The 24,424-nt window shown below is 37.7% G+C and overlaps 1 protein-coding gene across 1 annotated transcript in view; it reads right to left on the bottom strand.

The window, feature by feature from the left end:
* Positions 1-13,635, bottom strand: part of LOC132556765 (mucin-2-like) — an 82,672-nt gene extending 69,037 nt beyond the window's left edge. Inside the window, exons 1-6 of the mRNA XM_060221207.1 lie at positions 13,598-13,635; positions 10,788-13,177; positions 8,330-10,724; positions 4,296-4,828; positions 1,956-3,041; positions 436-846 (exon numbers count right to left, since the gene is read on the bottom strand). Coding sequence (XP_060077190.1) covers positions 436-846; positions 1,956-3,041; positions 4,296-4,828; positions 8,330-10,724; positions 10,788-13,177; positions 13,598-13,635 — 6,853 coding nt within the window. The remainder of the gene's footprint in view (positions 1-435; positions 847-1,955; positions 3,042-4,295; positions 4,829-8,329; positions 10,725-10,787; positions 13,178-13,597) is intronic.
* Positions 13,636-24,424: the final 10,789 nt, after the last annotated feature.

Here is a 24,424-nt window from a genome sequence, read left to right as displayed (position 1 = left end):
GTACAGTACTTGTGTTTGGTTCGGCAGTTGTTGTAGTGGCTTTTGTAGTTGTAATTTGAACTGTAGTTGTTGTAGGGGCTACAGTAGTTGTGGTTGGTTCAGCAGTTGTTGTAGTTGGTACAGTAGTAGTGGTTGGTTCAGCAGTTGTTGTAGTGGGTACAGTAGTAGTGGTTGGTTCAGCAGTTGTTGTAGTGGGTACATTAGTAGTGGTTGGTTCAGCAGTTGTTGTAGTGGGTACAGTAGTTGTAGTTGGTCCAGCAGTTGTTGTAGTGGCTAAAGTAGTAGTGGTTGGTTCAGCAGTTGTTGTAGTGGCTACAGTAGTTGTGGTTGGTTCAGCAGTTGTTGTAGTTGGTACAGTAGTGATGGTTGGTTCAGCAGTTGTTGTAGTGGGTACAGTAGTAGTGGTTGGTTCAGCAGTTGTTGTAGTGGGTACATTAGTAGTGGTTGGTTCAGCAGTTGTTGTAGTGGGTACAGTAGTTGTAGTTGGTCCAGCAGTTGTTGTAGTGGCTACAGTAGTAGTGGTTGGTTCAGCAGTTGTTGTAGTGGCTACAGTAGTTGTGGTTGGTTCAGCAGTTGTTGTAGTCGGTACAGTAGTAGTGGTTGGTTCAGCAGTTGTTGTAGTGGCTACAGTAGTTGTTGTTGGTTCAGCAGTTGTTGTAGTGGGTACAGTAGTTGTGGTTGGTTCAGCAGTTGTTGTAGTGGGTACAGTAGTTGTGGTTGGTTCAGCAGTTGTTGTAGTTGTGGTTGTTTCAGCAGTTGTTGTAGTGGGTACAGTAGTTGTTGTTGGTTCAGCAGTTGTTGTAGTGGCTACAGTAGTTGTGGTTGGTTCAGCAGTTGTTGTAGTGGCTTCTGTAGTTGTTGTAGTGGCTAAAGCGAAAGTTGTTGATGATGTAAATAACAAACATACATATCAAGCAAAACTATCAAAAAATAACTAATCGTCACGTGAACGGGTCTTTCTTTGTAATATATCTGAATTACCGATATTTTGTGTAATCAGATATATTCAGGGGAGACAAAGCACTGACTATGGATGCCTGCTTGATAAGACATAGTGTCTCAATCTATGCCTAATGAACAGCCGAATAATATGGAGGTCTTATGTTCCTAGCTGAAAAAAGTCTATTACCTGATTCAGTTGTTGTTGTTGTCGGTACTGTTGTAGATGTCGCTTCTGAAGTAGTGGTTGGTTCAGCAGTTGTTGTAGTGGGTACAGTAGTAGTGGTTGGTTCAGCAGTTGTTGTAGTGGCTACAGTAGTTGTGGTTGGTTCAGCAGTTGTTGTAGTGGCTTCTGTAGTTGTTGTTGGAACTGTAGTTGTAGTTGCTACAGTAGTTGTTGGATCAGCAGTTGTTGTAGTGGGTACAGTAGTAGTGGTTGGTTCAGCAGTTGTTGTAGTGGCTACAGTAGTAGTGATTGGTTCAGCAGTTGTTGTAGTGTCTACAGTAGTTGTGGTTGTTTCAGGAGTTGTTGTAGTCGGTACAGTAGTAGTGGTTGGTTCAGCAGTTGTTGTAGTGGGTACAGTAGTAGTGGTTGGGTCAGCAGTTGTTGTAGTGGCTACAGTAGTTGTGGTTGTTTCAGCAGTTGTTGTAGTGGGTACAGTAGTAGTTGTTGGTTCAGCAGTTGTTGTAGTGGCTACAGTAGTTGTGGTTGGTTGAGCAGTTGTTGTAGTGGCTTCTGTAGTTGTTGTAGTGGCTAAAGCGAAAGTTGTTGATGATGTAAATAACAAACATACATATCAAGCAAAACTATCAAAAAATAATTAATCGTCACGTGAACGGGTCTCTCTTTGTAATATATCTGAATTACCGATATTTTGTGTAATCAGATATATTCAGGGGAGACAAAGCACTGACTATGGATGCCTGCTTGATAAGACATAGTGTCTCAATCTATGCCTAATGAACAGCCGAATAATATGGAGGTCTTATGTTCCTAGCTGAAAAAAGTCTATTACCTGATTCAGTTGTTGTTGTCGGTACTGTTGTAGATGTCGCTTCTGAAGTAGTGGTTGGTTCAGCAGTTGTTGTAGTGGGTACAGTAGTAGTGGTTGGTTCAGCAGTTGTTGTAGTGGCTACAGTAGTTGTGGTTGGTTCAGCAGTTGTTGTAGTGGCTTCTGTAGTTGTTGTTGGAACTGTAGTTGTTGTAGTTGCTACAGTAGTTGTTGGTTCAGCAGTTGTTGTAGTGGCTACAGTAGTTGTGGTTGGTTCAGCAGTTGTTGTAGTGGGTACAGTAGCAGTGGTTGGTTCAGCAGTTGTTGTAGTGGGTACAGTAGTAGTGGTTGGTTCAGCAGTTGTTGTAGTGGGTACAGTAGTAGTGGTTGGTTCAGCAGTTGTTGAGGTGGCTACAGTAGTAGTGGTTGGTTCAGCAGTTGTTGTAGTGGCTACAGTAGTTGTTGTTAGTTCAGTAGTTGTTGTAGTGGGTACAGTAGTAGTGGTTGGTTCAGCAGTTGTTGTAGTGACTACAGTAGTAATGGTTGGTTCAGCAGTTGTTGTAGTGGGTACAGTAGTAGTGGTTGATTCAGCAGTTGTTGTAGTGGGTACAGTAGTAATGGTTGATTCAGCAGTTGTTGTAGTGGGTACAGTAGTAGTTGTTGGTTCAGCAGTTGTTGTAGTGGCTACAGTAGTTGTGGTTGGTTCAGCAGTTGTTGTAGTGGCTTCTGTAGTTGTTGTTGGTTCAGCAGTTGTTGTAGTGGGTACAGTAGTTGTGGTTGGTTCAGCAGTTGTTGTAGTGGCTACAGTAGTTGTGGTTGGTTCAGCAGTTGTTGTAGTGGCTACAGTAGTAGTGGTTGGTTCAGCAGTTGTTGTAGTGACTACAGTAGTTGTGGTTGTTTCAGCAGTTGTTGTAGTCGGTACAGTAGTAGTGGTTGGTTCAGCAGTTGTTGTAGTGGGTACAGTAGTAGTGGTTAGTTCAGCAGTTGTTGTAGTGGGTACAGTAGTAGTGGTTGGTTCAGCAGTTGTTGTAGTGGGTACAGTAGTAGTGGTTGGTTCAGCAGTTGTTGTAGTGGGTACTGTAGTTGTGGTTGGTTCAGCAGTTGTTGTAGTGGGTACAGTAGTAGTGGTTGGTTCAGCAGTTGTTGTAGTGGGTACAGTAGTAGTGGTTGGTTCAGCAGTTGTTGTAGTGGGTACAGTAGTAGTGGTTGGTTCAGCAGTTGTTGTAGTGGCTACAGTAGTTGTGGTTGGTTCAGCAGTTGTTGTAGTGGCTTCTGTAGTTGTTGTAGTGGCTAAAGCGAAAGTTGTTGATGATGTAAATAACAAACATACATATCAAGCAAAACTATCAAAAAATAATTAACCGTCATGTGAACGGGTCTGTCTTTGTAATATATCTGAATTACCGATATTTCGTTTAATCAGATATATTCAGGGGAGACAAAGCACCAACTATGGATGTCTGCTTGATAAGACATAGTGTCTCAATCTATGCCTAATGAACAGCCGAATAATATGGAGGTCTGATGTTCCTAGTTGAAAAAATCTATTACCTGATTCAGTTGTTGTTGTTGTCGGTACTGTTGTAGATGTCGCTTCTGAAGTAGTTGTTGGTTCAGCAGTTGTTGTAGTGGGTACAGTAGTAGTGGTAGGTTCAGCAGTTGTTGTAGTGGCTACAGTAGTTGTGGTTGGTTCAGCAGTTGTTGTAGTGGCTTCTGTAGTTGTTGTTGGAACTGTAGTTGTTGTAGTGGCTACAGTAGTTGTTGGATCAGCAGTTGTTGTAGTGGCTTCAGTAGTTGTTGTTGTTTCAGCAGTTGTTGTAGTGGCTTCTGTAGTTGTTGTAGTGGCTAATGCGAATGTTATTGATATTGTAAATAATAAACATACATATCAAGCAAAACTAATAAAAAATAATTAATCGTCACGTGAAAGGGTCTGTCTTTGTAATATATCTGAATTACCGATATTTTGTGTAATCAGATATATTCAGGGGAGACAAAGCACTAACTATGGATGCCTGCTTGATAAGACATAGTGTCTCAATCTATGCATAATGAACAGCCGAATAATATGGAGGTCTTATGTTCCTAGCTGAAAAAGTCTATTACCTGATTCAGTTGTTGTTGTTGTCAGTACTGTTGTAGATGTCGCTTCGGAAGTAGTTGTTGGTTCAGCAGTTGTTGTAGTGACTACAGTAGTTGTTGTTGGATCAGCAGTTGTTGTAGTGGGTACAATAGTAGTGGTTGGTTCAGCAGTTGTTGTAGTGGGTACAGTAGTAGTGGTTGGTTCAGCAGTTGTTGTAGTGGCTACAGTAGTAGTGGTTGGTTCAGCAGTTGTTGTAGTGGCTACAGTAGTTGTTGTTGGTTCAGCAGTTGTTGTAGTGGGTACAGTAGTAGTGGTTGGTTCAGCAGTTGTTGTAGTGGGTACAGTAGTAGTGGTTGGTTCAGCAGTTGTTGTAGTGGCTACAGTAGTAGTGGTTGGTTCAGCAGTTGTTGTAGTGGCTACAGCAGCAGTTGTTGTAGTGGCTTCAGTAGTTGTTGTTGGATCAGCAGTTGTTGTAGTGGCTACAGTAGTTGTTGTTGGTTCAGCAGTTGTTGTAGTGGGTACAGTAGTAGTGGTTGGTTCAGCAGTTGTTGTAGTGGCTACAGTAGTTGTGGTTGGTTCAGCAGTTGTTGTAGTGGGTACAGTAGTAGTGGTTGGTTCAGCAGTTGTTGTAGTGGGTACAGTAGTAGTGGTTGGTTCAGCAGTTGTTGTAGTGGGTACAGTAGTAGTGGTTGGTTCAGCAGTTGTTGTAGTGGGTACAGTAGTAGTGGTTGGTTCAGCAGTTGTTGTAGTGGCTACAGTAGTTGTGGTTGGTTCAGCAGTTGTTGTAGTGGCTTCTGTAGTTGTTGTAGTGGCTAAAGCGAAAGTTGTTGATGATGTAAATAACAAACATACATATCAAGAAAAACTATCAAAAAATAATTAATCGTCACGTGAACGGGTCTGTCTTTGTAATATATCTGAATTACCGATATTTTGTGTAATCAGATATAATCAGGGGACACAAATTACTAACTATGGATGTCTGCATGATAAGACATAGTGTCTCAATCTATGCATAATGAACAGCCGAATAATATGGAGGTGTTATGTTCCTAGCTGAAAAACGTCCATTACCTGATTCAGTTGTTGTTGTTGTCGGTACTGTTGTAGATGTCGCTTCGAAAGTAGTTGTTGGTTCAGCAGTTGTTGTAGTGGCTACAGTAGTAGTGGTTGGTTCAGCAGTTGATGTAGTGGCTTCAGTAGTAGTGGTTGGTTCAGCAGTTGTTGTAGTGGCTTCAGTAGTAGTGGTTGGTTCAGCAGTTGTTGTAGTGGGTACAGTAGTAGTGGTTGGTTCAGCAGTTGATGTAGTGGCTTCAGTAGTTGTGGTTGGTTCAGCAGTTGTTGTAGTGGCTTCAGTAGTAGTGGTTGGTTCAGCAGTTGTTGTAGTGGGTACTGTAGTTGTTGTTGGTTCAGCAGTTGTTGTAGTGGCTACAGTAGTAGTGGTTGGTTCAGCAGTTGATGTAGTGGCTTCATTAGTTGTGGTTGTCTCAACAGTTGATGTAGTGGCTATAATGGTAGTTGTTAATGATGTAAATAACAAAGATACGTTCATTCAAAAACAGTGAAGACGAAACATTATTTTTTTACGAAAACATTGCCGTCTGTGGCTCTGTAACTTTCTGTTTTATCGATATGTTATGGAATCAAATTTGACCAGGGGAGACAAAACTCTAACTATAGATATATCAAACTACAATTCAATCATTTTTAATAAAACCGTTTTGAAGTCCTATTAAATGGTATTTGTGGTTTTCAGGACGTCATCATGATTGAACAGGTTAACCCCAAACAAATATATCAATTCGTGGAAAAGCGGAAATGAAATTACTGAGAATTACAAACACGTCAAATTTTCCTCTTGATCTGATTGGATCAGATAGTCACGTGCAAGATAATATATCAGATACGGAGTCTAATGTAATTTTGAACGGCCAAATATATGGACTCCATATGTTTCTGAATGGAACTCGGGATTTGAGACATGTGAATATTTTATTTTTAATTTGAGGTATGTTCCTGTTATAAGGTTTTTTTGTAGCAATTTTGTATAGAAACATCTGTAATATGAAGGTAATGACTTCAATATCGGTCCATATAGTGTTTTATTTACGTACCCGGTAGAAAAATAATTACCCCGGCTTCGCCTTTCATCGACATTACTTCTACCTGATTAATATTATTTACAAATCTATATTTCAAGACCGATGAGTGCACAGTTAAAGAGATACTCAGATAGTAAATTATGTATATATCAAACACACATACATAGATACCTACAAACCGAGTCCTATGTTTGCATTCTAGGTTCCCACAAAAGGCCATGTTGTGGTACCTCACAACAAATAGATTACAAACACATATTATGTATGAAGTACCATAACTTAAATATGCTTCTCAAAAACTATAATTTTTATGGGTCAATATTTTTGCTGAACTGGTTAAAGGTGTTTCTAACGAGTATAGTACGATATATGGAATATGGTGCCTATCGTATGCACGATGTTCGATATACAAATGTAATTAGGGAGTAAACTGTGTAGTTGGTTATATTCGCAGGACTTTCATTTTGCTTACATGTCTATTAGCGGTCATCAAAGACAGTGAAAAATTAGATACAACGAGATAAAGATTTAAAAATCATAGATAAAAAGCGAAAGCTTGTGAAACTCATCTCAAAGTGTTAATCTTTGCTTTCCATGATTCACAAAAATAAAAAAACTTCTAACGCGGAGTATGACCTGGAAACTCATTTGAGACCATGTATACATGTATAGTGAAATGTGTAAATGTTTACTACATGGTTCCATGTAATGTCTATCAAAAGTTTACAGTTTTTGTATTTAAAATTATCTACTTTGTTCACAAATAATTTTATTAAATCATTACTGTTTGATTCATATCGATAGATTGCCGTAGTTTTGGATTTGTAGATTCATGTATAAAAACACTAACTAAATTGTACGTAACTTTTGTGCTTATACATTTTGCATTAATTCGTAAGCAGTATTGAATTGTTCAGAGCATTACCTGTTTCAGTGGTGGTAGTGGTCCCTTCTGATGTTGTCGTTGAAGGTACTGTCGTTGTTGTTGTATCTGAAATAGCAGTCGATGATGAAAGGCTTAAAATCTAATCAAAAATTCCATTTTCCGATTTTTTTTTTTAGATTTTGGAAAACAATACTAAAGCTGAATGTATAACTAATTGTCTCTAATTACGCATGGAAGAAATACATTTCATTTATATATATATATATATATATATTCATTATGCATTATTTTATGTTTACAATCAGGTGTACAAAATGTATCTCATAGTATCATAAAATATTCACTTTGTCATATTTCGGGGAAATGTCTAATCGTAAATCAAAATAATTCATATCAATATCCTACTTGGAAAACGTATACTATCCCATTCCTTACCTGCTTCTGTCGTGGTGGTGGTTACAGTTGTACTGGTTGCCCCAGTCGTTGTGGTTGCTGAATGTTCAAAATAAAAAAAAAAAAACAATAAAAAAGTAGATATTGTGTAACTTTATGTTCATTATTTCTTTTCTTATTACTTTTATGCTCTAAAATATATAACCAAATTTCACAGGTTTTTACATGATAGCATCTGGAGACAAAGCAATAACCAAAATGATACTGTCACAGGTAAGTTACGTGAAAGTCTGTAACATGACACCAAAGGAATGAGTGAATAGAAAATAAAAGGCAATGCTTGTATCTGATATAGATTAAAATATGAAACAAGAAACGAATCAGGCCATTAGATAAAGAAAAATATATTTACCTTTTAAGAGGCGAAACTATGTTTCTTTGGTTGTCTATGTGATGTTCTGTTAGTGTGAGTGTTGTCAATGCAAGTTAATATACGTGTTATCAGTGAGATTTAATGTAATGGCTTCCCTCTCACCACCTTGGTTCTCATTTTGTGGGAACTGTCGATAAAGCCTTGAGTCTTTATCCCATTTATTTGTCAATGGTATGCAAGTAAAACGATTTATTTACACTCATTCTATCTATAGATTCTGAATTAGAATGTCTGTTTTCTTTGCAAGTTGAGAATAAATGAATCAAACATGCCAAACTGGTTTCACTATATTGTTTTTGAAAGTTACCTCGTTTAATTAAAAATCGCATTAATTGATTCTAGAAATATAAGTTAAATAAGACATCTATCGAAAATTGCTTTAAAGCGCTACCTGCTTCAGAATTGGTTGTAGTAGATTCCGTGGTAGTGGTTGAAGGCGCTGTGGTAGTGGTTGAAGGCTCTGTAGTAGTGGTTGAAGGCTCTGTGGTAGTGCTTGAAGGCTCTGTAGTAGTGGTTGAAGGCGCTGTGGTAGTGGTTGACGCTTCTGTAGTAGTGGTTGAAGACTCTGTAGTAGTGGTTGAAGGCTCTGTGGTAGTGGTTGACGCTTCTGTAGTAGTGGTTGAAGGCTCTGTGGTAGTGGTTGAAGGCGCTATAGTAGTGGTTGAAGGCTCTGTAGTAGTGGTTGAAGGCTCTGTGGTAGTGGTTGAAGACTCTGTAGTAGTGGTTGAAGGCTCTGTAGTAGTGGTTGAAGGCTCTGTAGTAGTGGTTGAAGACTCTGTTGTAGTGGTTGACGCTTCTGTAGTAGTGGTTGAAGGCTCTGTAGTAGTGGTTGAAGGCTCTGTGGTAGTGGTTAAAGGTTCTGTGGTAGTGGTTGAAGGCTCTGTGGTAGTGGTTGAAGGCTCTGTGGTAGTGGTTGAAGGCTCTGGTGTAGTGGTTGAAGGCTCTGTGGTAGTGGTTGAAGGCTCTGTGGTAGTGGTTGAAGGCTCTGTGGTAGTGGTTGAAGACTCTGTAGTAGTGGTTGAAGGCTCTGTGGTAGTGGTTGACGCTTCTGTAGTAGTGGTTGAAGGCTCTGTGGTAGTAGTTGGAGGCTCTGTGGTAGTAGTTGGAGGCTCTGTAGTAGTGGTTGAAGACTCTGTAGTAGTGGTTGAAGGCTCTGTGGTAGTGGTTGAAGACTCTGTAGTAGTGGTTGAAGGCTCTGTGGTAGTGGTTGAAGGCTCTGTAGTAGTGGTTGAAGACTCTGTTGTAGTGGTTGAAGGCTCCGTGGTAGTGGTTGACGCTTCTGTAGTAGTGGTTGAAGGCTCTGTGGTAGTAGTTGGAGGCTCTGTGGTAGTGGTTGAAGGCTCTGTGGTAGTGGTTGATGCTTCTGTAGTAGTGGTTGAAGGCTCTGTAGTAGTGGTTGAAGGCTCTGTGGTAGTGGTTGAAGGCGCTATAGTAGTGGTTGAAGGCGCTGTGATAGTGGTTGAAGGCTCTGTAGTAGTGGTTGAAGGCTCTGTGGTAGTAGTTGACGCTTCTGTAGTAGTGGTTGAAGGCTCTGTGGTAGTAGTTGGAGGCTCTGTGGTTGTTGTTGATGACGCTATGGTCGTGGTTGAAGCGTCTGTGGTTGTAGATGAAGCATCTGTGGTAGTGGTTGAAGGCTCCGTGGTAGTTGTTGACGCTTCTGTAGTAGTGGTTGAAGGCTCTGTGGTAGTGGTTGAAGGCTCTGTGGTAGTAGTTGAAGGCTCTGTGGTAGTAGTTGACGCTTCTGTAGTTGTCGTTGAAGCATCTGTGGTTGTAGTTGAAGCATCTGTGGTAGTGGTTGAAGGCCCTGTGGTAGTTGTTGACGCTTCTGTAGTAGTGGTTGAAGGCTCTGTGGTAGTGGTTGACGCTGCTGTGGTAGTGGTTGAAGGCTCTGTGGTAGTGGTTGAAGGCTCTGTGGTAGTGGTTGACGCTTCTGTGGTAGTGGTTGAAGGCTCCGTGGTAGTGGTTGAAGGCTCTGTATTAGTGGTTGACGCTTCTGTGGTAGTGGTTGACGCTTCTGTGGTAGTGGTTGAAGGCTCCGTGGTAGTGGTTGACGCTGCTGTGGTAGTGGTTGAAGGCTCTGTAGTAGTGGTTGAAGGCTCTGTGGTAGTGGTTGACGCTGCTGTGGTAGTGGTTGAAGGCTCTGTAGTAGTGGTTGAAGGCTCTGTGGTAGTGGTTGAAGGCTCTGTGGTAGTGGTTGAAGACTCTGTAGTAGTGGTTGACGCTTCTGTGGTAGTGGTTGAAAGCTCTGTGGTAGTGGTTGAAGGCTCTGTGGTTGTTGTTGATGGCTCTGTGGTTGTTGTTGAAACGTCGGTGGTCGTGGTTGAAGGCTCTGTGGTAGTGGTTGACGCTTCTGTAGTTGTGGTTGAAGCATCTGTGGTTGTAGTTGACGTGTCTACGGTCGTGGTTGAAGCATCTGTTGTTGTAGTTGAAGCATCTGTGGTTGTTGTTGAAGCGTCTGTGGTTGTTGTTGATGGCTCTGTGGTCGTGGTTGATGATTCTGTGGTCGTAGTTGACGCGTCTGTGGTTGTTGTTGATGACTCTGTGGTAGTGGTTGAAGCGTCTGTGGTTGTTGTTGACGGCTCTGTGGTTGTTGTTGATGATTCTGTGGTCGTAGTTGACGCGTCTGTGGTTGTTGTTGATGCTTCTGTAGTAGTGGTTGAAGCGTCTGTGGTTGTTGTTGACGGCTCTGTGGTTGTTGTTGATGATTCTGTGGTCGTAGTTGACGCGTCTGTGGTTGTTGTTGATGCTTCTGTAGTAGTGGTTGAAGCGTCTGTGGTTGTTGTTGACGGCTCTGTGGTTGTTGTTGAAACGTCGGTGGTCGTGGTTGAAGGCTCTGTGGTAGTGGTTGACGCTTCTGTAGTTGTGGTTGAAGCATCTGTGGTTGTAGTTGACGCGTCTATGGTCGTGGTTGAAGCATCTGTTGTTGTAGTTGAAGCATCTGTGGTTGTTGTTGAAGCGCCTGTGGTTGTTGTTGATGGCTCTGTGGTCGTGGTTGATGACTCTGTGGTCGTAGTTGACGCGTCTGTGGTTGTTGTTGATGACTCTGTGGTAGTGGTTGAAGGCTCTGTGGTAGTTGTTGACGCTTCTGTAGTAGTGGTTGAAGGCTCTGTGGTAGTGGTTGATGACTCTGTGGTCGTAGTTGACGTGTCTGTGGTTGTTGTTGATGCTTCTGTAGTAGTGGTTGAAGCGTCTGTGGTTGTTGTTGACGGCTCTGTGGTTGTTGTTGAAACGTCGGTGGTCGTGGTTGAAGGCTCTGTGGTAGTGGTTGACGCTTCTGTAGTTGTGGTTGAAGCATCTGTGGTTGTAGTTGACGCGTCTATGGTCGTGGTTGAAGCATCTGTTGTTGTAGTTGAAGCATCTGTGGTTGTTGTTGAAGCGTCTGTGGTTGTTGTTGATGGCTCTGTGGTCGTGGTTGATGACTCTGTGGTCGTAGTTGACGCGTCTGTGGTTGTTGTTGATGACTCTGTGGTCGTGGTTGAAGCGTCTGTGGTTGTAGTTGACGCTTCTGTAGTAGTGGTTGATGGCTCTGTGGTCGAGGTTGATGACTCTGTGGTCGTAGTTGACGTGTCTGTGGTTGTTGTTGAAGCGTCGGTGGTCGTGGTTGAAGCGTCTGTGGTTGTTGTTGAAGCATCTGTGGTTGTAGTTGATGGGTCTGTGGTTGTTGTTGAAGCGTCTGTGGTCGTGGTTGAAGCGTCTATGGTTGTGGTTGAAGCATCTGTGGTTGTAGTTGACGGGTCTGTGGTTGTTGTTGAAGCGTCTGTGGTCGTGGTTGAAGCGTCTGTGGTTGTAGATGACGGCTCTGTGGTTGTTGTTGACGGGTCTATGGTCGTGGTTGAAGCGTCTGTGGTTGTGGTTGAAGCATCTGTGGTTGTAGTTGATGGGTCTGTGGTTGTTGTTGAAGCGTCTGTGGTCGTGGTTGAAGCGTCTGTGGTTGTTGTTGAAGTATCTGTGGTTGTTGTTGATGGGTCTGTGGTTGTTGTTGAAGCGTCTGTGGTCGTGGTTGAAGCGTCTGTGGTTGTAGATGACGGCTCTGTGGTTGTAGTTGATGGGTCTGTGGTTGTTGTTGAAGCGTCTGTGGTCGTGGTTGAAGCGTCTGTGGTTGTTGTTGAAGTATCTGTGGTTGTTGTTGATGGGTCTGTGGTTGTTGTTGAAGCGTCTGTGGTCGTGGTTGAAGCGTCTGTGGTTGTAGATGACGGCTCTGTGGTTGTTGTTGACGGGTCTATGGTTGTGGTTGAAGCATCTGTGGTTGTGGTTGAAACATCTGTGGTTGTAGTTGACGCGTCTGTGGTTGTTGTTGATGGGTATGTGGTTGTTGTTGAAGCTTCTGTGGTCGTGGTTGAAGCGTCTGTGGTTGTTGTTGAAGCATCTGTGGTTGTTGTTGATTGGTCTGTGGTTGTTGTTGAAGCTTCTGTGGTCGTGGTTGAAGCGTCTGTGGTTGTGGTTGAAGCATCTGTGGTTGTAGTTGATGGGTCTGTGGTTGTTGTTGAAGCGTCTGTGGTCGTGGTTGAAGCTTCTGTGGTTGTAGATGACGGCTCTGTGGTTGTTGTTGACGGGTCTATGGTTGTGGTTGAAGCATCTGTGGTTGTGGTTGAAGCATCTGTGGTTGTAGTTGACGCGTCTGTGGTTGTTGTTGATGGGTATGTGGTTGTTGTTGAAGCATCTGTGGTTGTTGTTGATTGGTCTGTGGTTGTTGTTGAAGCGTCTGTGGTCGTGGTTGAAGCGTCTGTGGTTGTAGATGACGGCTCTGTGGTTGTTGTTGACGGGTCTATGGTTGTGGTTGAAGCATCTGTGGTTGTAGTTGACGCATCTGTGGTTGTTGTTGATGGGTCTGTTGTTGTTGAAGCATCTGTGGTTGTTGCTGATGGGTCTGTGGTCGTGGTTGAAGCATCTGTGGTTGTAGTTGACGCGTCTGTGGTCGTTGTTGAAGCACCTGTGGTTGTAGTTGAAGTTTCGGTTGTTGTTGATGAAGCATCTGTGGTTATGGTCGAAGAGTCTGTGGTTGTAGTTGACGCGTGTGTAGTTGTGGTAGAAGCGTCCGTGGTCGTGGTTGAAGTATCAGTTGTTGTGCTTAACGCATTTGTTGTTGTGGTTGAAACATCTGTAGTTGTTGCTGACGCGTCTGTGGTTGTTGTTGACGCGTCTGTAGTCGTGGTTGAAGAATCTGTGGTTATGGTCGAAGAGTCTGTGGTTGAGGTTGAAACATATGTGGTTGCATTCGAAGCGTCAGTAGTTGTGGTAGAAGCATCCGTGGCCGTGCTTGAAGCATCAGTTGTTGTGAAATTTACTGTGACCATTAGTAAAAGAAGAAACTGTGCCAGAACCGGGTAGCCCACCGCCATGGCGCAGACCCTAATAATTGAGAAAAAAAGAATATTATCAAAACGGTCCATTTCTTTTAACATGATGTAATTTACTATAACTTAAAATAACTACAGAATATTTTTAACAATGTTAACATCATCATTAATCATAACATCTATAAATAAGTATAATTTTAAAGGTACTCTTAATATAGATACACTAATTGATTCAACTGCAGATCATCACAATATCAACCAATATTTAGCAACATCTAAAGGAGATTTTTGTTCTTGAAAGTTTGTCTTTGATTAATCTTTATAAAAACACTTTAATGCTATCATATTTCTTATTGTTGCTGTTAATTCATTGAAACTTTTAAATATTGGTGTATCGAGCATTACATTATAAAAATAAATAAAGAATGAGGCGTTATTAATAAATGCACGTCTGCAAGGAATAACAATTCACCGTACTAGTGTGCTAGTTGCTATTACATATTCATCCATGTTTATTGTATTAGCAAGCAACACATATAAACAAAAAGAGGACTAACTCATCAATTATGTCCAATTTCAATTAAATCTAGTGTTCAATTATGGAATAATGAAAATGTTGGCGAACTTTCAGAAACAGAATCAAAAACAAAATGAATGTAACTGGTGTTTAAAATTAGCAACGATGTATGTCCAAATTGTTTAAAATCATTTAACACCTTTGTTTCTGGTGTACATGACAAGAAAAATCAGAAAAGCATATGCAGGTAAATACGTATTACCCCAATAAAATACAGAAAAGTAAAGATTATTTTAAAATATCATGGACCGTTTACTCAAGAAGACCTTACCAGATGGCATGATTCTAAATCGAAAACTGTGTCCCTTCAAATATAAATGTACAGAACCCTTCCACAGTTTATCTAAGTTTGTGTTTTTACATTTTAGCAATGGCTATTTTAGTTTTTCTGTCATGATTGTTTTCCAAGACATTTTATTATTTATTTATCTATCTATTCTTTTATCATTTAGCTATTTATTTATCTATCTATTCATTTCTCATTTAGCTATTTATTTATCTGCTATTCATTATCATTTAGCTATTTATTTATCTATCTATTCATTTATCATTTAGCTATTTATTTATCTATCTATTCATTTCTCATTTAGCTATTTATTTATCTGCTATTCATTATCATTTAGCTATTTATTTATCTATCTATTCATTTATCATTTAGCTATTTATTTATCTATCTATTCATTTCTCATTTAGCTATTTATTTATCTGCTATTCATTATCATTTAGCTATTTATTTATCTATCTATTCATTTATCATTTAGCTATTTATTTATCTACTATTCATTATCATTTAGCCATTTATTTATCTATCTATTCATTTATCATTTAGCTATTTATTTATCTATCCATTAATTTATCATTTTGTTATTTATTTATCTATCTATACATTGATCATTTAGCTATCTATTTATCTATCTATTCATTTATCATTTAGCTATTTATTTATCTATCTATTCATTTATAATTTAGCTATTTATTTATCTGCTATTCATTATCATTTAGCCATTTATTTATCTATCTATTCATTTATCATTTAGCTATTTATTTATCTATCCATTAATTTATCATTTTATTATTTATTTATCTATCTATACATTTATCATTCAGCTATTTATTTATCTATCCATTAATTTATCATTTAGCTATTTATTTATCTATCTATTCATTTATCATTTAGCCATTTATTTATCTATCTATTCATTTATCATTTAGCTATTTATTTATCTATCCATTAATTTATCATTTAGCTATTTATTTATCTATCCATTAATTTATCATTTAGCTATTTATTTATCTATCTATTCATTTATCATTTAGCTATTTATTTATCTATCTATTCATTTATCATTTAGCTATTTATTTATCTATCTATTCATTATCATTTAGCTATTTATTGATCTAGTTATTCTTTTATCATTTAGCTATTTATTTATCTATCTATTCATTTATCATTTAGCTATTTATTTATCTATCTATTCATTTATCATTCAGCTATTTATTTATCTATCCATTAATTTATCATTTAACTGTTTATTTATCTATCTATTCATTTATCATTTAGCTATTTATTTATCTATCTATTCATTTATCATTTAGCTATTTATTTATCTAGTTATTCTTTTGTCATTTAGCTATTTATTTATCTATCTATTCATTTATCATTTAGCTATTTATTTATCTATCTATTCATTTATCTTTTAGCTATTTATTTATCTATTCATTCTCACATCATATAGGTGTACAATTCATGATTATAAACACAAAGCAATGTTTGACTCAATATATCCGCTGATAACAAATCTCAGTATCTTTCCTGCTTCAAGGGAAAGTATTCATTTATTGTTGTAGCTGTCAAGACAGTGTTTGCCTTGGTATCGATTTCCTATGACGTAGATCTGACTGGTAACTAAAAAAAATACTTCCTAGTTTCCAGTGTTGCAGACATTGGAATAGTGATTACAATGTTTAAACAGATATATTCCCAATGTGTACGTAATAAATTATACCGACATCTGGATAAAACTAGTTACACTGTTCGAGACCGAAGGGTACTCAAGGTATAAGGAATCGTCTATATAAAACACAGGAGGATAACGGGATATCAACTATAACATTTATCACCGATACCATGAATCTTTGATATCACGACTCATGGATATCGTGAATCTTTGATATCACGACTCATATATATCGCAAATTATAAATATGACGAATCGCATGTATTACGAAATATGAATATCATTAAATAGATATTAAGAACTATGAATATAACGAATCATAGATATCACGAATTATGAATATAACGAATCATAGATATCACGAATTATGAATATAACGAATCATAGATATCACGAATTATGAATATAACGAATCATAGATATCACGAATTATGAATATAACGAATCATAGATATCACGAATTATGAATATAACGAATCATAGATATCACGAATTATGAATATAGTTAATCATAGATATCACGAATTATGAATATAGTTAATCATAGATATCACGAATTATGAATATAACGAATCATAGATATCACGAATTATGAATATAGTTAATCATAGATATCACGAATTATGAATATAACGAATCATAGATATCACGAATTATGAATATAGTTAATCATAGATATCACGAATTATGAATATAACGAATCATAGATATTACGAATTATGGATATAACGAATCATATATATCACGAATTACAAATCGTTGCTGACCTTATTGGAGAAATTTTGTCAGTAGCCCTATAGCAGGTTTCTAACAGAACAATAGAAACATCGCCCTAGTAACAGGACATGTCCCTTTTGCCTATCACCGTGGGAAACATTCCAAGCAAAGATCATATTTTAAACACATGTGTTATAGAAATATATAATTTGTACAGCGACCACTGCAGTGGAAACACCCTATCAGGTTCTTCTATTACATAGATACGTCTTACACACCAACCAGTCTTACCAGACATGGACACGAAGCTGTTTAACGCCGTAAATGAAAGGTGTATATCGATGTCTTTTCAATACTGCCAGGTAGCTTTTAATTGTAAAACTCGGCGAAAATATCATATTGCGTTTTAGGTTCAACGTTCTCACCTGTTTTTAAGATGAAAATGTAGATCTTTAACCGGGCATGAAAATGGCCATCAAAAGGTCAGTGGCCGCTTGTGGGCATTGGGTTACAATGACCAGATTTTTTTTATTCACATTGCAATAAAGACTACCCCATGATCTTTATGATCATCCATATGTAGGGCACTATGTTGTCTCATATTTCTTTGTGCTAAACTAGATATGAATATATACATTTTGCTGTGAGAGGATGACTTTATGGGGGAGGGGGTAATCATGCAGTAAATAATTTAGATGTCTATCATATTCGTGCCATTCATAGTAGCGAGTATGGAGTGAAACAGAAAATACGCCAGTTTTCAAAATGTACCCAAATGTTCCCAAAAGTAATTTACTGAAAGATATTGCGTCCAGTCTTAACACATGTGTACAGCCAATCAAACTATTGTACAAAAGTGTTAGCGCCAATCAAACTATTGTACAAAAGTGTTAGCGCCAATCAAACTATTGTATAAAAGTGTTAGCGCCAATCAAACTATTGTACAAAAGTGTTAGCGCCAATCAAACTATTGTATAAAAGTGTTAGCGCCAATCAAACTATTGTACAAAAGTGTTAGCGCCAATCAAACTATTGTATAAAAGTGTTAGCGCCAATCAAACTATTGTACAAAAGTGTTAGCGCCAATCAAACTATTGTATAAAAGTGTTAGCGCCAATCAAACTATTGTACAAAAGTGTTAGCGCCAATCAAACTATTGTATAAAAGTGTTAGCGCCAATCAAACTATTGTACAAAAGTGTTAGCGCCAATCAAACTATTGTACAAAAGTGTTAGCGCCAATCAAACTATTGTATAAAAGTGTTAGCGCCAATCAAACTATTGTATAAAAGTGTTAGCGCCAATCAAACTATTGTACAAAAGTGTTAGCGCCAATCAAACTATTGTACAAAAGTGTTAGCGCCAATCAAACTATTGTACAATCAAACTATTGTACAAAAGTGTTAGCGCCAATCAAACTATTGTACAAAAGTGTTAGCGCCAATCAATACAAATTCAGAACAAGATACAGTAGATATAGGTGGTAGTTCAATAAAGCACGCCAATAATATGTTGTTAACCGATGCCCTTAAAATTTATTTGACAACCATGGATTTTCATCATACATTACAAAATATATTTTACACATGATTAGGACATCATTGAAATAAACTGATCTGTCATATTATACCAGGAACACACGTGCCAAATATGAAAGCCATACTTATTAAGATGCAATAGTTATGGGCAAGGTTGAAGTTAACAACAGACAAACAAACGGACAACACAAAAAATATGCCCCGATCTATCAATTTTGGAGCAGAAAATGTAGTGTCTACAATCATTAGTATATACCATGTTCTACCCCCTTCTCCTCCCCCCACTCCCCCTCCGACGCCAATCCCATCCCCATTTTCTCACCGATATATCAAGCACGAGTATTGCGGTTTCTATGAACTATTAACTCCTGACATAACGAGTTGGACATGACCGCCTACATGAGAAGTCTCAATAACACCACTCACGGTCATTGAACATGAACGTAGACTTAGAATGTATTTTCTATGGTTAGGGGTTGGGTATACACTGGAGAACCCTAATTAGTCAAGAAAGTGTGGTGGGGTATCACTTGATCTCCGCTACGGGTGGTAGCGTCCATACATAAGAGCGGTAAGTAGGATTACGCTGACAAACAGGGTATATACTTTCAGGTTTACACCAGATACTGTCATTGCTGCACACCACTCCCAAAAACAGCTGTAATGCTATCTTCTAGAAATCTGGCCCCGATCAGTATATATATCATAACAGAGTTGTGTCTTTGATATACCGTAGCATAACTCCTGTCTCTCCTGGGACACTGATAATCTGTACATGTACTCAGGGGAGGATGTCCAAGTTACCTCCCCTATATAGTGGGGTATACATCAAAGTATATAGAAGCGAAAGAAGATTCTAACTGTGTACACTGCCTGATGTATACCGTGGTTTAGGCATATTGTCTGATGTTTACCGTGGTTTAGGTATCAAAGAAAAATACAGAATCACCCATCCCCACCCTCACCTCATCCATCTATGACAGCAACATCGACGATATCAATAAAAACATTATATGGATATCTAGTCTAGTAATTGAACTGATTGGCAGCATTTTTATGCAGCTTATGATTAAATATAATTTTCTAATGTGAGTATATTCTGTAAAAGAGAATAATATGATGTCTATCTGTATGCATTGTGTAATACACATAACGCCGCCGTTAATTTGGTTCAGTGTATAGAAACAAACATTGAAGGGTAGTATATCGGCACGTTCAAATTATCATAACTCTGTTTTAAATGAAGGATTTGTTTTGTGTTGCAATTGATATCGTCAACACAAACGATCGAGTTGGCTTCATACTTGTGTCTCCTTTCTGTAACAAAGCCTGTGATAGAACTTTTTAATCACCCAACAAACGAGGCACTGATTTCTGATAGAAAACAATGCTGGTGTTATTGACATTTAAATGTTAATACACAATAGATTTCATCGCTTCTAAATGTTAGGTATTTCAGTACACAATCTGACTTGGTTACAAAGGGTTAGTTGGGTAAAATTAGTTATAATTGGTTAGATCAAATGTATAAACATGTTGTTTATGCATAATTATTTTGGAATAAGCATATGTAACTACAGTCTCTGTAACTAACATATAAAATATTCAATCTGGTAAGATCATCAAGGTCGCGTTATGTGTTTTGAAATAACAAAACAATTATTTCTGATACACACGAACGTACTTCGACAAGAGGTTTAACGAAGTGATCCCGTTTTAATAGCGTGTTTTAGTTGGATTGTTTTTATCTCTTTAAAAACAGCAGTTTTATTTCAATATCGGTCCATATTCACAGACATTGAGAAATGATTAACATTCGTGTGTTGATGTTTTACAAATAAGAAACACCAAATGCCCTACAAATATAATGTCACTTCATAAAATATTAGGCACATTTTTACCTGAAAAAAAGTTATTACATATCTAGTAGTCAACATATTACATCAAATTAAATCTATGTACATAATACTTTTTTAGTCACAATGACACTCTATATGGTTATTGCATTCCTGAAATATACACGCGTATTTAAAATATATAACGACCGAAAAATGTTATCATCGTTACATATATCAACTCTATTAAACTAAAAACATTTAGGTTGACTTTAAAGTGTAAGTAACGACGCAATATATTGAACAATGTTAGTTAAAACCATGGCTTTCATATCTTTTACGGACACGCCCAAAACCTGACACGACTGAGAAAGACATTATTTACGTTTGTAAAGAAGATATTTTTAAGTCCGACCGAAAGGCCGATCAATGAGCGAGCACTGAATAGATACATTATACCGCTGGAATGGCAACACAAACAAACTTATTAGTTATATGTCTAGTGCGGAATGGAAACCATGTTGGTGTTTATTTGGTCAAGTCGTTATAATCCCAATATGCGTAAAGTATTTTTATACAGGAGACAATGGTGTTTGGGTGGGTAAAGAAGTATAAATATTGCCTTTGGAATGTTAGTTTATTTATATAATTAATGCTATTCAGCCAAGGACCTGAAGCGCACTCTGGTTTACAATGTTAAAAGTCATCAACCGAGTATTGTCAAAGTAGCGATAAGGTTTCATGTGAATACGTATTCCTATTCTTCGCACAAAATGTTATGTTTTAGAACCATTCCTAGATGGTTTTCACGATCCAAAAATATCTTTATATGGTAAAATCTTCCCACAAGACGCATGCAACAAAAGTTCATTGTTATCATACGAGCCACTGCCTGGTTAAAGGACAATTTTTACCTTAGACACAAGGACAAAATTGAATCTCCATACAAACACACAGTTGACCTTTTGCACAAGTATGGTGGCTGATTTAATGGGAAGCGATATTGCGATATCACGATACCACGATGCGATATCACGATATCACGATGCGATACCACGATCGCAAGAAGCGATAACACGATAGCGCGATGCGAGACCACGAAAATGGATGCGATCTGGTGATATCGAATCGTGATATCGTGATATCGCATCGTGTTATCATGATATCGCATCGTGGTATCGTAATATCGCAATCTCGCTTCCCATTAAACGAAGCGATATTACGATATCCCGAATCAACCACCATACACAAGGGAGGGACCGCTTTGCACGAGAACACATTTTAAGATCATTCTAAATACTGAAAGGTTTCGTGGAATACCGGTGTATGATATACAAATGCCAACATTAATTATTTCACAATGAAGTACAGCTTGCTATCTTCAGTTAGAGTTGTTATTTGTTATCGTGCTGATTGTTATTTCGATTCTATTTTTTTCTTGCATAGCGTGTTATTTTTAGATTTAAAATTATAATAGGAAACCAAGTGGTATGTTCAAACACATAAGGTTGATTTAAAGAAATAATTAGGTCTCTTAACGCTCTATCGATCCATAGGTCTAGCCACGCCAGGCTAGATTCTTCATTCTAAATTGCAATCATTTGTGATTTCTCCCACTGATTCGGGACGCAGCCGCAGTCAGTGACCTTGTTTATCGTACATCAAACACTGCTCGTTCATCAGGAGTTTTGATTTTACTATCAAATTTAACCTCCGTTCAAGAAGAACTTATTTCAATCCCGTCGGGTAATACTATTTCTGAGTGTTTTGTATTACTCTCGAGTGCATTGTACTACTTCCGACTATGTTGTACCAATCCCGAGTGTATTTTAAAGGGTTTCAGAACATTAACAAATAACTGCCAGTGAGCTTCTCTAAGAAATTGTTTTATCTATCAAAGTATTAAATTATTTACGCTTAGTAAGAATACTTTTGAAAAGTGAGAGAGTTGGTATATTCATGTATGTACCACTGAGGAAAACTTCTAATTATACATCATGAACAAAAATATTCCTTATTAACCCGAAGGATTATGTATTGAAATGCTTTTACGTACTATCAAAAGTATACTGAAAAAAAAGTAATGAATTTAACTTTTTTAAACTGAATTATTTGTACAGAGATTTAGTTGCAAAGACTGCAGTAAGTTAATTATTAAATTTGTTGATGTTTTGACACATGTAATGAGCTTCCATTCACAGTAAAGACCTCGTGGTTTCTCAACGCCAGACCTGAACTTTACCTTCATCTTATCCAAGCTTCATTATTAGTTTATCCGGATCTTAAAACACGATCTTGATAGGACAAATAAAAACAAAATGGCGATTTTGTAACTGAACCTTTTTTTCTCAATTCGTTTTGAAACTAAACATTAATTTATATTTTGATGTGGATTTTGTTGAACAATCATAAAAAGTCACAGTATGTGAAATGATCAAGCTAACAATGCTTTGGAAAATTCAGTGTAGAAATTTATACTTTAAAGAGAAATTTTTTTATAGAAGAGGAAGTGTGTGTGACAGGTACTGAAAGTATTACAGGTAGGCTGCCATTGGACCAGGAATATATTGTTCAACGATTTTCTTAATTTGCTTCAGTATAAGGATAAAAATACGAAATATGTCCCACATGTTTTTATTTCGCGAAATTTTGTCAATTTGTAATTGCAAAAGTTCCTTGGCCAAGAGGATATTTTGTTTAGCTGTGTTAAAATCGCGCGCTGATTATATTATTGACTGCAGATGACGAGTTTTAATGCAGTGTTTGACTCTCCGTTAAGTGAATGTTATATAATAAAATGGCCAGTCGAAAGGACCTCAGTGTATCATTACATACCACATGTCACGTGTTGTCATAGTATCTTCTGTAAGAAAACAATGGTAGATAAGAAATACTCAGTCCACCATCTTAACTCTATTGTAAACTGTATATACCAGGAAGTTAGCAGACTTGTTTGCTGCTGGTCCTACCGCTCCGTGAACAGACAAGGTTCCTTCGAGGCGTGGTTTCCTTGTTATTAGAAGCTGGTGGCAACTTCCATGAACAACATAAGGGAAACCTACCGCACGCCATCCAGAACAATAGTGCGGGGGTGGAAATGGGGGAGAGGGTATATTTAGAGAGAAAATAAGGGGTCTTGCACAGATCCATTGTCTGCGTATAGGAAGCGATCCCAGTCATTACACGAGCAGTCACTATGATGAATTACAGAAAAAAGTGAAAGATTTGATGGCGTCTGAAAATCTGGAAAAACAAGTTTGTGTTGTAGGCATCTGTTATTGGCGTATGAAAATGAACAAACAACTGAACAGAAAGTAAGATAGGTTTATAAAATGAATACAAAATCATAGCATTGCCGATTAGCTATTGACGGTCACTGCACACTGCATCATGTTTAAGGATGTGAAAATGCTTGTCATGATTTTTAATGGTATGCTGATACGATCTGTTGTGCTGTGTCACGGGTTTTCTTTATATAAATCACGGCGAAGTGACTGAATGGGTAGATATAACACATGATATCCTAGAAATCTTTAGAAAGTCTGTGTATAATTAGGGCCACACCTAGTTTTATTGTGACAGTTGGCTAGCTCAGGTAGTTTGTTACGTACATGTGCCTTTGCTGCGAATGATATTAGACTATCAAACCAATATACAAATGTCAAATTTTCTACATTCTTTTTTATTTGTTAAACAGTGTCAATGACAGGGAAGAAATGTGTACGTTAACTTTAAATCTTGTTAATGGTATGATAAGGCAACATTTCGCTAGGTCTGAGAAGGTATTGTAATAGGTTAGGCTGAAATTATTTTACTCGCACAGTTTCAATAGGTAAGAGAAAGCTCTGTGGTTAGGTTGAGATTGTGTTACTTCATTTGAATAGGTTCGTAAATATGTTCTGTGTTAGAATTAGTTGCAACGACTTTAACTCAATAAGGTGGAGCTCGATTTCTGCCTTTTTTTTCTTAATTTCAGTATCAAGTTTCAAACACCATTTATAATACTAATAATTCCGCATTAAGGAAACATATTATTTCAATCGTTGAAAAGAAAAAAGGCGTAAGGTATGCATCAAGTATTGTCTTGTATAACCACAGAGCTCCATATTGCCGGCTTCCTCAGCACATGTCCAAATATTACAAGTTAGTAAGCGATATCTTTATCATTACCTGAAACCCTGTTGAACACAATACCATATCATATTACTAAACATACTTTCAGATAGTTTCGTTTCTTTATTTCATAATACCTTCAAACCAAAACAGTACTTTTTATATGTATTTAAATAAAAATTTTACCAACGAACAGCGTCATGGGAACAAATAATATAATAAACAAGTTAGAATACGTTCCGCCTTTGTTGTCAGGTATAAGTCAGATTATTTGAATAATTTAAATATTAGATAATAGTACATCATAATGTCTTTTATAAGTAACAGACATCAAGGGAATTCGGGTCCTAGAAATCTATAAACCAAAAACGGTCTTTATTAAACGTGTATTTACCGATTTTCCGTTTTGGAAGCTATTACTTTTTAAGATCTACCACTAAGGTAAGTTTGCAGGACTCTTGTGGGTTATCTCTGTATCTTATAAGTGAATTAAGACGGCAATCAGGGAAGTATATATAGAAGCAATGTCATCCTGTGAGTTGGAAGATACATTGATACTTTA

This window comes from Ylistrum balloti, unplaced genomic scaffold (genome assembly GCF_031769215.1).
Source record: "Ylistrum balloti isolate Yb309-2 unplaced genomic scaffold, AGI_CSIRO_Ybal_v1 Utg370590, whole genome shotgun sequence".
NCBI lineage: Eukaryota > Metazoa > Mollusca > Bivalvia > Pectinida > Pectinidae > Ylistrum > Ylistrum balloti.
This window is presented reverse-complemented; position numbering and strand designations above follow the sequence as displayed.